The 14,566-nt window shown below is 40.7% G+C and overlaps 1 protein-coding gene across 9 annotated transcripts in view; it reads right to left on the bottom strand.

The window, feature by feature from the left end:
- The window catches only part of Pkp4 (plakophilin 4), a 247,223-nt gene that overhangs the window by 30,754 nt on the left and 201,903 nt on the right, over positions 1-14,566 (bottom strand). For all 9 annotated transcript variants that reach the window (XM_004651863.3, XM_045147110.1, XM_045147109.1 and 6 more), the window contains 2 exons: positions 12,044-12,176; positions 10,709-10,922 (listed from right to left, as the gene is read on the bottom strand). In XM_004651863.3, coding sequence (XP_004651920.2) covers positions 10,709-10,922; positions 12,044-12,176 — 347 coding nt within the window. The remainder of the gene's footprint in view (positions 1-10,708; positions 10,923-12,043; positions 12,177-14,566) is intronic.

Here is a 14,566-nt window from a genome sequence, read left to right on the forward strand (position 1 = left end):
TATGATGATAATCTAGGGCTGGTACAAGCTGGAGGTTGATTACATGTAAAAACAGGGTGCTGTTAACAGAAATGACAACATTAAAGGGACAGTACGAGACAGCACTGTTGTCAAAAACACCTGCATTAGTGACTTCAGGCAAATCATCCAAGCTCTTTACCAGGACTGTGGTACCATAAGCAAATCATAAAACTAAAATTCCAATGGGGAAGCAAGTATTGAGTGTGACAAAAATACGGGCTTCTATTATAGAAAAATGTCTTCCTGTGGATAAATTCTGAGGAAGATCATGGGGCTGTATAATCATTCTTGGGGTTCTTTAGGAGCCACACCTACAGGCCAGTGGCCCCCAGAGCAGCAGAATAGCACTGTTCCTGGCCTAAAGTCACAGGGCATGGCTATCTTCCTCCTGGCTAGATTGGCCTTCTGGGAGAGGGCCTTTCTCGAGACTCAGCCAGCAGGGTTGGTCTCTCTGCCTGAGTCCTATCAGTACCCTCTGGGATTTCTTTTTTTTTTTTTTTTAATATTTTTTTGTTCATTTTTTATTTATTTATTTGAGAGTGACAGACACAGGGAGAAAGACAGATAGAGGGAGAGAGAGAGGATGGGCGCGCCAGGGCTTCCAGCCACTGCAAACGAACTCCAGATGTGTGCGCCCCCTTGTGCATCTGGCTAACGTGGGACCTGGGGAACCGAGCCTCGAACCGGGGTCTTTAGGCTTCATAGGCAAGCGCTTAACCGCCAAGCCATCTCTCCAGCCCCCCTCTGGGATTTCTTGCACAAAGCACATGCCTAATCCTGCTCAGGCATGGGAGAGCTCCCTCTGGTTGGCTGTGCTGGAACGGGTGGGGGGGGGGAGGGAGAGGGGCTCTTAGCAAAGGAAGCTTCATAGAAGGGAGATGTGTGGAACTGAACATGGGTCTAATGGCAGTAGTTGTCCCTGGTGAGGGCCCCACCTATACATTCAATATGAAAGAGAGGGCTCCTGTTACTGAAATTTCTTCACACATGGAGGACCTGAGGGCTTGGCCTACAGTGCCTTTCAAAAACCCAAGTACTGGACTGGTTTTCTGATTCTGTAGGTTCTAAGGTAGACCACAGCACCTTCGAAAAGATCTAGCAACTTCTAGAGATACACTTATAAAATCACATTTGCATCACAACATGTTCTCTATTCTAGGAAATTTTAACTCTTCACGGGTATTTTGATGAATGGCACAAAACAGTTATATAGCACAATGTTTCCTGGCAAGGCATCTCTATAGGAAATATAAGCTTACAATTCTGGATTGCTGACTAAGAATTGCCCATGAGGGACATAAAGTACAGTTTCTTCTGTTAGAGGAGTTGGCATAAAGGAACAGGTTACATAAAAAGTGTGGCAGTTTGAATAGATGATCCCCAAAACATTTAACATTTTATTAGTCTGTAGTTTGGATCTGCAGCCACCTAGCTAGGTGTCACTGAGCAGATTTTAAGGTGTGGTGGTGGCTTTGAAATTCCAATCTAAAGATAAGCAAAGTGCCTAGGTCCACCTGGAGTTCCTGAACTTTGCTGTGTGGTGTGGTTTTTGGCTTGTGGCTTCTCTCTCTGTGCTTGGACCTGTGAAAACAGGCCAGCTTCTGCCATTATGGAACTTCCCCTGGATCTGTACGCTTTAATAAACATCCCTTCCTCCATAACTGTGCCTGGTCTAAAAGTTCATCTCAGCAAACCTAAAGCTGTCTGCTGCTACAAAAAGGAATCAGAGAATGGTTCTGAGGCAGGAACAACAGTGAGGGCAGTGGCTCCTAACCTGCCACCCTTGTTCTACCAGTAAAGCTTCAGAACCTGACAAAGAATTAGGTAATTTACACAACCAAGGGGATTTACCCCAAAGGTCACAAAGGTATACATTCCAGAGTTGACTTGTGTGGGAACACGTTTACTTAACTGCACTCTATCTTCAACTTGTCTGGTGCCAGCAGTTTATAGAGATGAAAGTGGTTCAAGCCCTGAGATCAGGAGTGGCACAGACAAGCACACAGGAATCTGGTATGGTCTCTCCTGTACACCTCTGCTTTAGATTTTCTCCATGTGCCCCCTCCTTCCTCACATTTATAGGCTATTTATATTACTGGGTACACCATCACAGGCTTCTCTTTGGCTGGGACATTCCACTCTGGCTGATATTGGCCAAGTTCTCCATGTGACTTCAGCCTCTCTTCCTGAATGCCTTGTTTTACACAGCACTCAGAGGTCTACACTCAATATAAAATAACTAGAGTTCACTTACTTACAGGGTGTGTATCAGACTTTGACTGTAACTTTGAAAGATGCACTTCAGTGAACCAAATCAGTACCTTTTACCTGGTCACTACTCTGATGTAGCTGTACTAGTGGTAAGGTTCAAGGACAGATCACCACAATGCTCGACAAGTCAGTTAAGGCTATTGCAATTCCCCCCCACCCCCTTTTTTGTGTGCTACCCAAAGGAACGAGGGAAATGACATTTGATGTCCAGATTTGCTTTTGTTCAGCATCTCTTAGTGGCCTGGTAGTGGGGAGGGGGCAGAATTTCTGCCTGCTGGTCAGGAACTCAACCTGGAGACTCGTCTGACTTAACCTCTCTGGATGCGAGTTTCCCATGTCTAACTGGGTAGGGTGGAGGGTGTGCTTGTGTGGAACAGATACTTTTTCTTTTTCTTTCTTTTTTGCTCTAACCCAGGCTGACCTGGAATTCAATACATACTCTTAGACTGGCACCAAATGAACACTTATTCTCCTATCTCAGCCTCCCAAGTGCTGAGATTAAAGGTGTAAGCCACCATGCCTGGCTGAAGAGGAGGCTTCTTGAGGGTCCTTTTCCAGTTCTAAGTTCTCTTTGGATTAAGCATTGGAACATGTATAATAAACTAGGGATTATTATCAATTAAACTTTAAAATTTCTTATCATTTTGCCTGGAAAGTGGGAGGGCTATTATTAGATTTTGAAAAGGAACCCACAAAACTCCCAACAGCTCATATGGTTCATGAAATCAGTCAGAAAGTAGTGGACCCCTCTTGTCTAGACCAGGTAACAAATAGCTATTTTGAGGGCACACAAATTAGGTCAAGGGGACATGTATAATACACTGTTTCATCCTGCACTATGTCCACCTTGCCAGGACCTACTATTTGCTAAACTGCTGTCTACCTCATCTACTTTTGCTTATTGAATGAAAATCATTTTCATATTAATTTATCATTTAATTAGAAACAGAGAGCCAATGATGAGAGAGAGAATATGCCTGGTTTCATTTCTGAATGGTGTCAGGAAAGCATTGCTAGCATCTAAAACTTATAAAATTGACAGTGTAGACATACTTTATTTAGCCATATGGGTGGATAATCACTTGCTAACTTGGAAGGAGAGAATATAGAAGCTATACAAGTGAAGTCTATTATTACTGAGAAACAAAAGCTACTTTTTGGTATTTAACATTAACAGAAAAAAGAAAAACAGTAGTGTGGCAGTTTTGGGACATCAGGGGAATTAAAAGGCAGGCCTCCAGATTCTTGCAGTATCTTCAATTTCTACAGTTTAAAGGATGTGTTTTCTGAATGTCCAGTAACTTGAAACTCATATTTCCTAGCTTAGAAACATTATGTAATAATCTTGCACAAATGAGTCAAATATCTTTTTTAGTGACAAGATATTTCTACTTTGAATCCATACTTTGAGGCCCAGAAGATATTAGTTTTATGACCTAGCTTTCAAGTTTGAGCACAATAATGGTAAAAAGTCCCTTTGCAGGGGAGGATCACTGAATGCAACCACACATATCAGCAATTACTAGAGGAGATGCCCATTAGGTTTTACCCTGGACTATGTTCAACACAATGAAGCAAACACAGGAATCATGTTACATGTTAGAGGACCATTTTAATTAGCAACGACAGCCATATTGTCCTGGGAAAATAAACTTGGCAAAAAGTATTGCTTTTCTCCTTGAAAATGAAGATGTAGCCAAAAACATGGGCCCTGGGCAGTTATTACATTTCCAGCCAAGACAAGATGTCTTTTTTAAGAAGAATAGCTAAAATTTCTTCACTAAGTATAGTAAAAATTGCCAAACTGAAACCAAGAGGACAAAGAAAAAGATTAGATTTAATACCTGGGTTGAATTACTTTATAAATAATATTATGAACTTTCAAGGGAACAGTAGTTTCTTTGAATTATTTAACATTTTAAAAATATTTTATTTATTTGAGAGAATGACAGAGAGAAGGTGGGGGGATTGGTGTACCAGGGCCACTAGTCACTGCAAAAAACCCCCTGCAGATGCATGCACCACCTTGTGCATCTGGCTTTATATGGGTATTGGGGAAATCAAACTCTGTTCCTTAGGCTTTACAGGCAAGCACCTTAACTGCTGACCCATCTCTCTAGCCCCTTATTTGACATTTTGAATGTAACAGTTGATTGCCCTTAAATATGCCCTTATTAAAAAAAAAACTTATGATTCTAAGTTGACTACGTTTTCACAGAATTTTTAGGCCATACCTGCAAAGAACAAATGCTATGGCAGGGTGGCCAGGGCCACTGTACTTGTGCATGTCATTGGCCACAACACTGAAATTTGGACAGATACTATGCAGGTTTTAGGGAGGCTTTTACAGGATGTGGGCAGCTGATACGGACTGTTGGGTGCCACAGTCACCTAGCACAGGGCTACCTTGAGTGAGTATGGCTTAGCTTGGAGCATTATCCTGGTTACGGGGTGGGCATGTGGCTGGTCTAGGGCTGAACTGGTCTTCTCATAGGGTTGCTCTTAGACAATAGGAACTCCCGTAGGCTTGTGTGGTTGCCTTTTCAAATCACAGCAAATGTTGGTGTTTGGACAAACCTGATGGTCAGGCATGTCAAGTGCAACAATGGGTGCGCATGGAAGGGATACAGGGACCTGTGTATTGGATGGCTAATGGGACAAAATGAATTTTAAGATCCCTTATGACTCCTATGTCTGTAAATCTACAATTTAAAGAGCTTATTTTTTATATATGTGTAGGGGTATGTGGACATGTTGGTGCACTTTTGTGCAATTGGAGGTGAGTGACTAACCTCTGGTGTTGTTCCTTAGGAATACTGTCTACCTTTTTATTATTTGTTTATTTATTTATTTATTTATTTATTTATTTTTTGTATTTTGAGACAGTGTCTCTCATTGGAGCTTACCAATTATGCTGGCTAGTCAGTAAGGCTCAACTATCCATCTGTCTCCACCTCCCCTACGAAATACTGGGATAACAAAGACATACTACTAAACCCAGCATATTTGCATGGGTTCTGGGGACTGAACTCACATGCTTTTGCTTGCAAGGCAAGCACTTTTGTAATTGAGCTATCTCCCAAGCCAAGCTAGTGAATATTGATTTCGGTGTTAATGAAAGAAGGCCTTCAAGGTCTGGAGAGATAGCTTAGTGGTTAAGATATTTGGCTGCAAAGCCTAGGAATGCATGTTTGAATCTCCAGGTCCCATGTAGCCAGATGTAGTGATGCAAGTGCGCAATGTCACAAATGCCCACAAGGCGGTGCACATATCTGGAGTGCCTTCAGAGGCTGAAAGGCCATGATGTGCCCATTCTTCCTCTCTCTCTCTCTCTTTCTCTCTAATAAAAGTAAAAAAGGGGGGGCTTCAAAACTTCTTTGTAATCTGAGAGAGAGAGAGAGAGGGCACGAGAGTGCAAGTGAGCGCAGAACAGAGAATGTGAGAATGAATTAAAGGGGGCACCAGGGCCTCCAGCCACTTTAAACTCCAGATGCAGGTTCCACTTTGTGCATCTGGCTTTTATTGAGGAATTGAACACAGGCCATCAGACTTTGCAAATAAGCACCTTTAACCACTGAGCCATCTCTATAGCCCAATGTTTTAAGACATATCAGGAATTGCTTATTCTTAAGATATTATAGAACATCAGTTAAGAATAGCACTGGGGCTGAAAATATGGCTCCACTACTAAGGGTGCTTGTTTGCAAGGCCTAATGGTCTGAATTTGATCCCCCAGTCCTTATGTAAAGCCAGATGCACAGAATGGCACATGCATGAGTCTAGAGTTTGTTTGCAGTGGCAGGAGGCCCTGACATATCCATATTCACTTTCTATCTCTCTCTTTCAAAGAAGAAAATAAAAAAATATTTTAAAAATTAGCACTACCAAATTTTAGGATTGGGAAGTATGAACAATGTTTACAAGTTCAAAAATCTTGAATTGTAAGTGAAAATACACATATACTATGCATGCAGAACAGAAGCAATCTAGATTATATTGTGAATGTGACTTGGTTGTTGCACATTTGTTAAACACCGTTTACACAGAAATGAAGCTGAGAGTAGAAGTGTTCAGGAACTGGAAATGTGCTCTGAAGTCCTCTGGTCTAACTCCTTTACATATGGTACCTGAGTGAACCACTTGCATACTGACCACTCCCATGTCAATGTCATTTTAAAAGACCACCTCATAAATAGTCTACTTACCAAAATAAATTCTTAGCAGTAATAGTATAGTGTTACAGAGCAATTCTTAATTTCCTTTACTGTTTAAGCTTGGCCAAAAAATCCTTCTTAAAGTCTAAAAACTCCTGGCAGATGGTTCCACAAGAGAAATATCAGAGGTTGTTTCATATTGGAAGTGATCCCATCCATTGAGGAAATAGCTGATTTTAATTAAAAGCACTCATGTCCCTCTCTTCAAGACCAGTGCTCGTATCTTAAAATACCACGTGCTCTTCATAAGTAGTAGTGTGCACTCACATAAGTGACAACATAAGGAGCACCTAATGAGAACTCCTGCCAGAGGGTGGCCCAGGTGAGTGAGGACACAAGCCTTTCCAAGCGCAGACTTGTTCAACTTTAAACAAATGTGACTTACTGTTAGAGGGGGTAAAAAGAAAATTACCACGTTTTCAATACACCTTTCTCCCTGTTTATCACTAAATCTTACAAATTTGTTGAGGTGAGCTCAGGAAAGATGGTTTAACAGTTTCTCAAAAGAAAAATCTCAGAAACAAAAATGAAGAAAGGTTGTATTTCTTCTGTGAGAAGAGCAGGATGAAAGCAGCACGAGAGGGGTGTAGGATCCTGCCACGAATCATCTGGCTGGGTAACCAGGAGAAGAAAGTAACTGCCTGTGTACTCCCAAAGCCAGGCTGGCGCTGGTGCAATGCCGGGGTCTGCAATAACATCATACTGCAGCTTTGCTGGGGGAAGGAACCTGACATTACACATTGTTATGGTTGATCTTGAGTACCAACTTTATGGGATTTAGAATCACAATGGAAACACACTCTGGATGAATACATGAGGATGTTCCCCTACCAGAAAATTTAAGTGAGGACGGAAGACCCATCTTGAATGTGGGAGGCAGCATCTCAGGGGTTGGGGTTATGGACTGAGTAAGAAAAAGCAAGCAGGCTGAGCACCAACATTCACATCTCTGCTTCCTGACTGTGGATGTGACTAGTCAGCTTATGCTGTCTACTGCTGCCATACTTTCTCCACTATGATGGAATGTACCCTCAGAATGTGAATAAAAAGAAACTCCTTAAGCTTCTTTTGTCAGGCATGTTGTCTCAATAAGAAGAAAAGTAACTTAGCCACATACAAAGTTCAAATGGTGGGAAGGTAAACATCAAATAAGGAGGGTACTTAGATACTGAATGGAAGCCTGTCTCCTTTGCTCATTACAAATATAAAGCTTGTGGTTAATATTTGGGCATAAACACAATGGTGGTGTCGATGCTTATAATGAACAAAATTGTGTTATTTTTTCTGAATTCAGTATTACCTACTTTAATTTTCTTTTAACAATATTTTATTTATCTGAGACAGAGACACACAGAGAGGGAGAGAGAGGGAGGGAGAGAAAGAATGAGAATGAATGAATATGGGTGTGCCAGGACCTTCTGCCACTGCTAATGAACTCCAGATACATGTGTCTTGTACATTTGGCTTTATTTGGGTACTGGGAAATTGAGCTTAGGTCCTTTGGCATTGCAGGCAAGTGTCTTACTGGTTAAGCCATCTTACCAGCCCTCCTACTTTAATTTTCATTGTATATACACACAAATGTATTATTTATGCTGTGTAAATACATCAAAATCTTTTACAATGTGGGAATATATACTAATAAAAACATTTGTAATATAGAAGTGTCCAGCATTAATCCTCACAATACATAAAGAAATGTATTTAACTTTTAATATGTAAATATCATACCTTATTTGGAGTGCAAGAGATTATTAATATTCTTTTTTTGAAGATTTATAGCAGTGATTCACATTAGATACTAAATGTATGACAGCCTGCTACATTCTCAAGTGTCACTGAATTATTTCTGACAAAAATTACTCTGATTTCATAGTGGAAGCCAGTGGGGAATGGGTTTAATTTGAAGAAATATTGTTAAAAACGTGAAAAGGCTGCACTGTATGCAGCCTTATGGGAGACAGAAGTCATCAGCAGTGAAAACAGTGGACACTGGAAGTCTCAAGTTTGGCCAGACAGTTCAAATGTTTGAACGAGTGCAATAGTGGAATGTCTGCTCTGGGGGAAACTAACTGCTCTCTAATTGGACTGAAGGCCCACTCTATGGGAAGGAATACATGCCTGGTACTGAAAAACCTAATCAAAAGCCTATGGCAGGGGAGGTCATGAGCCTTGGGGGTATAAAGCCTGCTCTTATCTGGATAAATGCATACATTATTCTCACCAAATTGTCCTGAAAGCACTACACTTAATTTCATACTCATATATTAATGTGAATCTCACTTCTGGTTAGAGAAGCTTCTCTTTTCAAATGGTGATGACCATTGGGATGACCCAAAAGGCACCATAGTGCTGAAAAGAAGGGACGGAGTAGTGTCCAACACTGAAATATCTCACACCCTCTAAAGCTCAGGGTCCAATGCGGAAGAGATGGCAGAAAGAATGTACGAGCCAAAGGAAGGGTATCACTCCTTATATACAACTGTCTGGACAGAAACTAGCCTCCATATCCAAGACCTCGCAGTGCCTAGCAATTCCAACATAAGACCCTCATAATAGGAGAAAAAGATGATGAGATCAAATTAAAAGAGAGACTAACTGAGAGAAGGAGGGGATATGACAGACAGTGGAGTTATGAAGGGGAAAGCTGGGGAAGGGAGGGAAATATGGTTTGTTGTCTGTAAGTACAGAAGTTGTCAATAAAAAATACATATATATAAAACAAAACAAAACAAAAAAATGTGAAATACCTCAAGCATGAAAACCAGTAATAGTAAATATGAAACAAACACTCAGGTATCCATCCTGTAGCTTTGCTGAACATTTTACCTTATAAATTTCTGCAACAAGCAGAGCTGGAATACATTACCCCATCCCATTTTTTCATCCCTCCCTTACAGAGGTAAATACTTTCCTGAATCTAATTTTATCATTCCAATTAAGATTTTAACTTTGTCACATATGCCTGGATCCAAAAATAACTTACAGTCTCAATCTACATATTGAAAAACCTTACACAAACAGTATCATGCAGCAGCTACCCTTCTGCAAAGGTTTCTCAAACCATGTTGCTATACACAGTTTTACTGCACGCATTTTACTCCTGATGTGGTGTCACTGTGTGAAGGCACTGGCTCTGAGCTAACCATATTCTTGCCAACGAATACCTGTCTATTATAAGTACAATGTTCACCTGTAGATTCACTTCTTCATTTCCACCTCAAGTCTTCTGGAACACAGCTACTGGCCTTGGATGGGCCAGTCTTCCCGGACAAAGCATCATCCATGTCTTCACGTTTCTTCCTCTCCATATCTGACTATCACACTTGGACAATCAAATATCTTCTGACTATTCCCTCTTCACCCCACCTTTCCCCCTTACTTGTGCTACTTCAAATAAACTACCACCAGACTAATGACTGACTCATAGTCCTCGCAGAGGCCAGGCTTGTCTCCTGACAGACCAATGTCCTTGCATGTGTAACACAATTAAGTACCTTGAGAGGATTTTCTAAACATTGTCTACATCTCTCTCTAGCCTTGTTTTCCTCCATTAAGTTTTTGGACACAGCAGCCTCCTCCTGCTGAAGTAGAAAAAGCCAGACCTGTGCTGGTTCTGAGCCTCTACTGTAAAAGAAATTATCTATCATCAAACTTCCAATGTGGTCCCTGTACTGAGTCTGGGCACTTGCTACACTCCTCTGACATTCACACAGAGAGCCCTGTGATACTCTCTAGGCAGAGTGTACTAGTGCACAGACCTGGACCTTCTTCACCTTTCTAGTTCTGGGGCCTAGTAAAGTGCATGGGAAACCAACAGGTACCCAGACTGGCTGGACTGAGGAGGGAGGTGAGGAGGGTGGCCAATTCATTAAATATATTTTATTTTTAGAACAAAGGAGAGCTAGTATATTTAGAGCAAGTTGACTGTGAACTACATAATAAAATTTATGCTGGTATTTATGCATAAAAACATTAACTGATACCAACAGCTCTTCAGATAATTTCTGAATTATTACATTAAATATGTATGCTGTTCTTCACAGTTGTGAGCTACAGCTAATCTTATCTAACAATCTAATCCCAATTTAATCCTAATCTAATCTATTATAGCTGTCAATGCCTTCACATCAATATGTACGGGGCATAGTCTAGAATGCTTTCAGTATTTATTCTAGGACAAGATCATAATCTCGCCTCACCTGTAACAAGCTCCCTTACTTCTGCATCAATAGATTTTCTCAACAGTCGTAACAAGGCAGGTATCCCACCAACATTCTTCATTGCTATTTTATTTTCATCTGTAGACTTGCCAAAAACAAGGTTTCGGAGGGCACCACAAGCATTCTTCTGAACTTCCAACACTCTGTGGTCCAAAAGGTCAACCAGATGCTTGATTCCCCCTAGCCTATATACCTGGAATGAAAAAGTATTAGGTACCAGGTCTTAGTGATAACCGATTAATCAATGACCAAGCAGAAGTCTGTTAAGGAGAGATAATGTGATGTGGCTAATTCCAGATACTTTCTGAAGGTTACTTGTTATTCCAAATAACACATGTGCTGTAAATTCTACACATATTCTCTATGATAGTGCTATTTTCCCATGTACATGGCCTAGTAAGAGATGAGAGACTTGGGGGGGGGGATCAGCATTCATGTGGCTGCACGGTTGGTCCCCAAGCTTTCTGCTCACATGTTGGGACTGATACCTTCATTCTAGTGTCAGCACAGAGACTGCAGGGGAGGAGGGAGGCATGACTAAAGTCATTTCCTTTCTAGAACTGGTTCTCTAGGCTCCTGCCTTATACTCTCTTTCATTTGCTAATTCATTAGTTCATTGCACACTTCTTCACTGCGTCTATCTTTAGGTTTTGGTTACTTGCTTTGCATATTGTAATGATTTACAAAAACACTACTTCTACGTGTCATTGCAGGGGGAAAGCTTGAAATATTAAAGGAATATGTATGCTATAAAACTCTTTAAAAACCAGTAACTTGGGATTTTCAGCTCTGGAATTCCTTCCTCATGTGAGGAATCAATCTGTTTCTTTCCATCTCTCTTATTTTCTCTTTAAATAAATTTTGCTCTGCTTTACCTTACAAGAACAAACAGTTACTCACCAAGTTTCTACAAATACCAAAAAACATTTGTCTTGACTAGATCTCATGAAATACATTGGCCCACTACTTTACTGAATCTGATAGTTTTTATCTAGTAGTCTTCAAACATATTTCTAAAGCTCAAGTTACACCGATTCTTGCTTCATGTTTTATAAATAAGCTAGTGAAGTGGACATATGATTTGATAAAGCTGAAAGCACTTAAGGAAATATACTGCACCTAGTTTTCCCCGACAGGGATGGGAATGCATAGTTAAGAAGTAAACAAGTATTTGGAATCAAAACATCTTGGCAAAAAGAAACCTGGTAATCTCTTTCCCTCCCTTTCTTTTTGGTAGTGCTGGTCCTTGAAAGCACACACCACTGTGTGACCTCCTCAGACCGTAGTCATTTCTAAGCAAGGCACAGGTGGTACCTCCATCTTCACTTTGTTGTCCCCGAAGCACAGGTGCTGCAGGTAGGCCGCTGCGTTCGCCTGCACAGACGGGAATTGGTGCTGCAGCATGTGGATAACTTCTGGCAATTCAGGATCACGCCAGGCAAACTCCCTGAATGACAGAGATATGGCTTCAGCGAGGAAGGCTGGGGCCCAGGCCCACCCAGGCCCAGGCAGCAATGATACTTTGAGCAACACATTCGCTTTAAGAAAATGAATTTGTTTAGGAAAAAAAAAAAAAAAACTCAGCTGAGACAGAAATTGGAGGGGACAGAATCCCTAGAATACATATGTAAATAGCTTTTCCCCCTGAAGAACATAAGCACAGACCCAAAAGCTTATGATCTTAAAGAAATCATGACACAAGATGCAGAGGAAAAGATTTAGGAGAAACAAAGAAATTTCATAATATGGGTAGCTTTCCATTCTAATGTTCTTCCTTCTGATTCTAATATTATGTCTTTCTACCCATGTCAGAATTCCGCAGGTATGAGGCACAGGTAAACAAGTGCACTATGGCTAAGTAAGATGTCACACTGTAGGAGAGGAATGCCTGATGGGAAAGGACAGAGCTGGAACCAGCCTACTAATCTCAGATAAGGGTCTCACTCTGGCTAAGGCTGACCTGGAATTCACTATGTAGTCTCAGGGTGGCCTTGAAGACTCGGTGATCCTCCTACCTCTGCCTCCCCAGTGGTGGGATTAAAGGCGTGCACCACCACGCCCGGCTACTTTTCCTTCTTTTACCAGGAACTCTACAGGCACAGAAAACCATTGCTGACATTCCTTGGTATATATGGGTATGTAGTATTTTTTTCTAAAGCTGGATTATCATTATGTAGCACTAAATATATCAAAAACACATATTATGTGTGAAGTACTTTTCTAGGTGCTTGGTCTGTCTCCTCTCCTCACTACATATATGAATATGTATATTTTTATTTGTTCATATAGAAACCTCCTAGATTTGGAAGTAAGGCAGAGAGGCCAGGGGGTTGGCCACACAGCTAGTGAATAGCACAGCAACACTGGCTGTTAGTCTGCACTTTCCACTCAGCATTGCCATTTTTTTTTGGGGGGGGAATAATGATTATATACTCATACTATGTATAGACTCTTTAAAATATACTTAAAAATTTAATTGTAATTATTTATTTGAGAGAGGAATATATATATGTATGTAGAGATAGATACATACATATATGTATATATGCATATACATATGTACATATATGTGTAAATATATATATGGAGGGGGGGGAGGGAGGGAGGGGGGAGGGAGGGAGGGAGAGAGAGAGAGGGAATATGAATGGATTGCCAGAGGCAGAGAAAGAGAGAGAGAGAATGGGCACACCAGGGCCTCTAGCCACTGCTAATGAACTCCAGATGCATAGACACATGTGCCACCTCCTTGTGCACCTGGCTACATGGGTAACGAGGAACTGAACCTGAGTCCTTTGGCTTTGCAGGCAATCACTTTAATCTCTAAGCCATCTCTCCAGCCCTATGTATGGATTCTTTAAAATTACTTTTAAAATTAATAAATAATTGAGACTTCAATTGGCTAGTTTTTTTTTCTTACATGCAAGTTCATAAAAACTGTATTCATATTAGTCTGTTTGGAAATGTCACAAATGTCCATCAAAGGTTAATAAATAAACTGATGTAGTTTCACAATGGAATAGTATACACTTTTTTTTTTTTTTTTTTTAAGAAAAAGAAGCCAAATAAGTACTACAGCACATATGTGGTAAGGTTCCATTTAAATCATGTTCAGGAGCAAGCAAAGTTAATCTGTAGCAAGAGGAATCTGAGAGTAACTGCCTCTAGCATAAGGAATGGGGTGGGGTGACTGGGAATAGTCAGGAGGAAATCATTTGATCAAATATTTGTGAGTCCTTACTTTGTGTAAGACACCAACATGAATGCTGAAGGTATAAATTCTGAGTAAGACATGGCCTTATAAACAGAGCCTCATAAGCCAAGTAACAAGGTTGCCTTTCATAGCAACCATGGGAGTTACCACTCCTTGATTTTACTTGTATTAAGTATAGTGTCAAGAACTTTATATTTATTATCTCACTTACTTTTGCTGTTGCCCACTGACGTAAGGACTATGAAATATTGTCAGGTAAGATAAGGAACTTGGAATTAGTGTTTAGTTATGTTTTTTTATTTATTTTAGGCAAGGTATCACTCTAGTCCCACCTGGCCTGGAACTCACCCTATAGCTCAGCCTGACACTAAACTCACAGAAATCTTCCTATCTCAGCCTCCCAAGTGCCAGAGTTTCAGATTTGAGAAACCACACCAGGGCCCCTAATGGAGGTTTTGAAGCAGGAGAATGTGACAAGGCCACATTTATATAAAAGATCACACTCTGGTAGTAAAAAATAGAATGTGCCAGAAATTAGAAAGACTGGTAGCAAGGCTAACCACTATCTATACAGTTGCTAAAAACAGAGAGAGAGATATCCTTAAGTTCTCTCTTTCCCTTCCATC

Source organism: Jaculus jaculus, chromosome 4 (genome assembly GCF_020740685.1).
Source record: "Jaculus jaculus isolate mJacJac1 chromosome 4, mJacJac1.mat.Y.cur, whole genome shotgun sequence".
In the NCBI taxonomy this organism is placed as follows: domain Eukaryota; kingdom Metazoa; phylum Chordata; class Mammalia; order Rodentia; family Dipodidae; genus Jaculus; species Jaculus jaculus.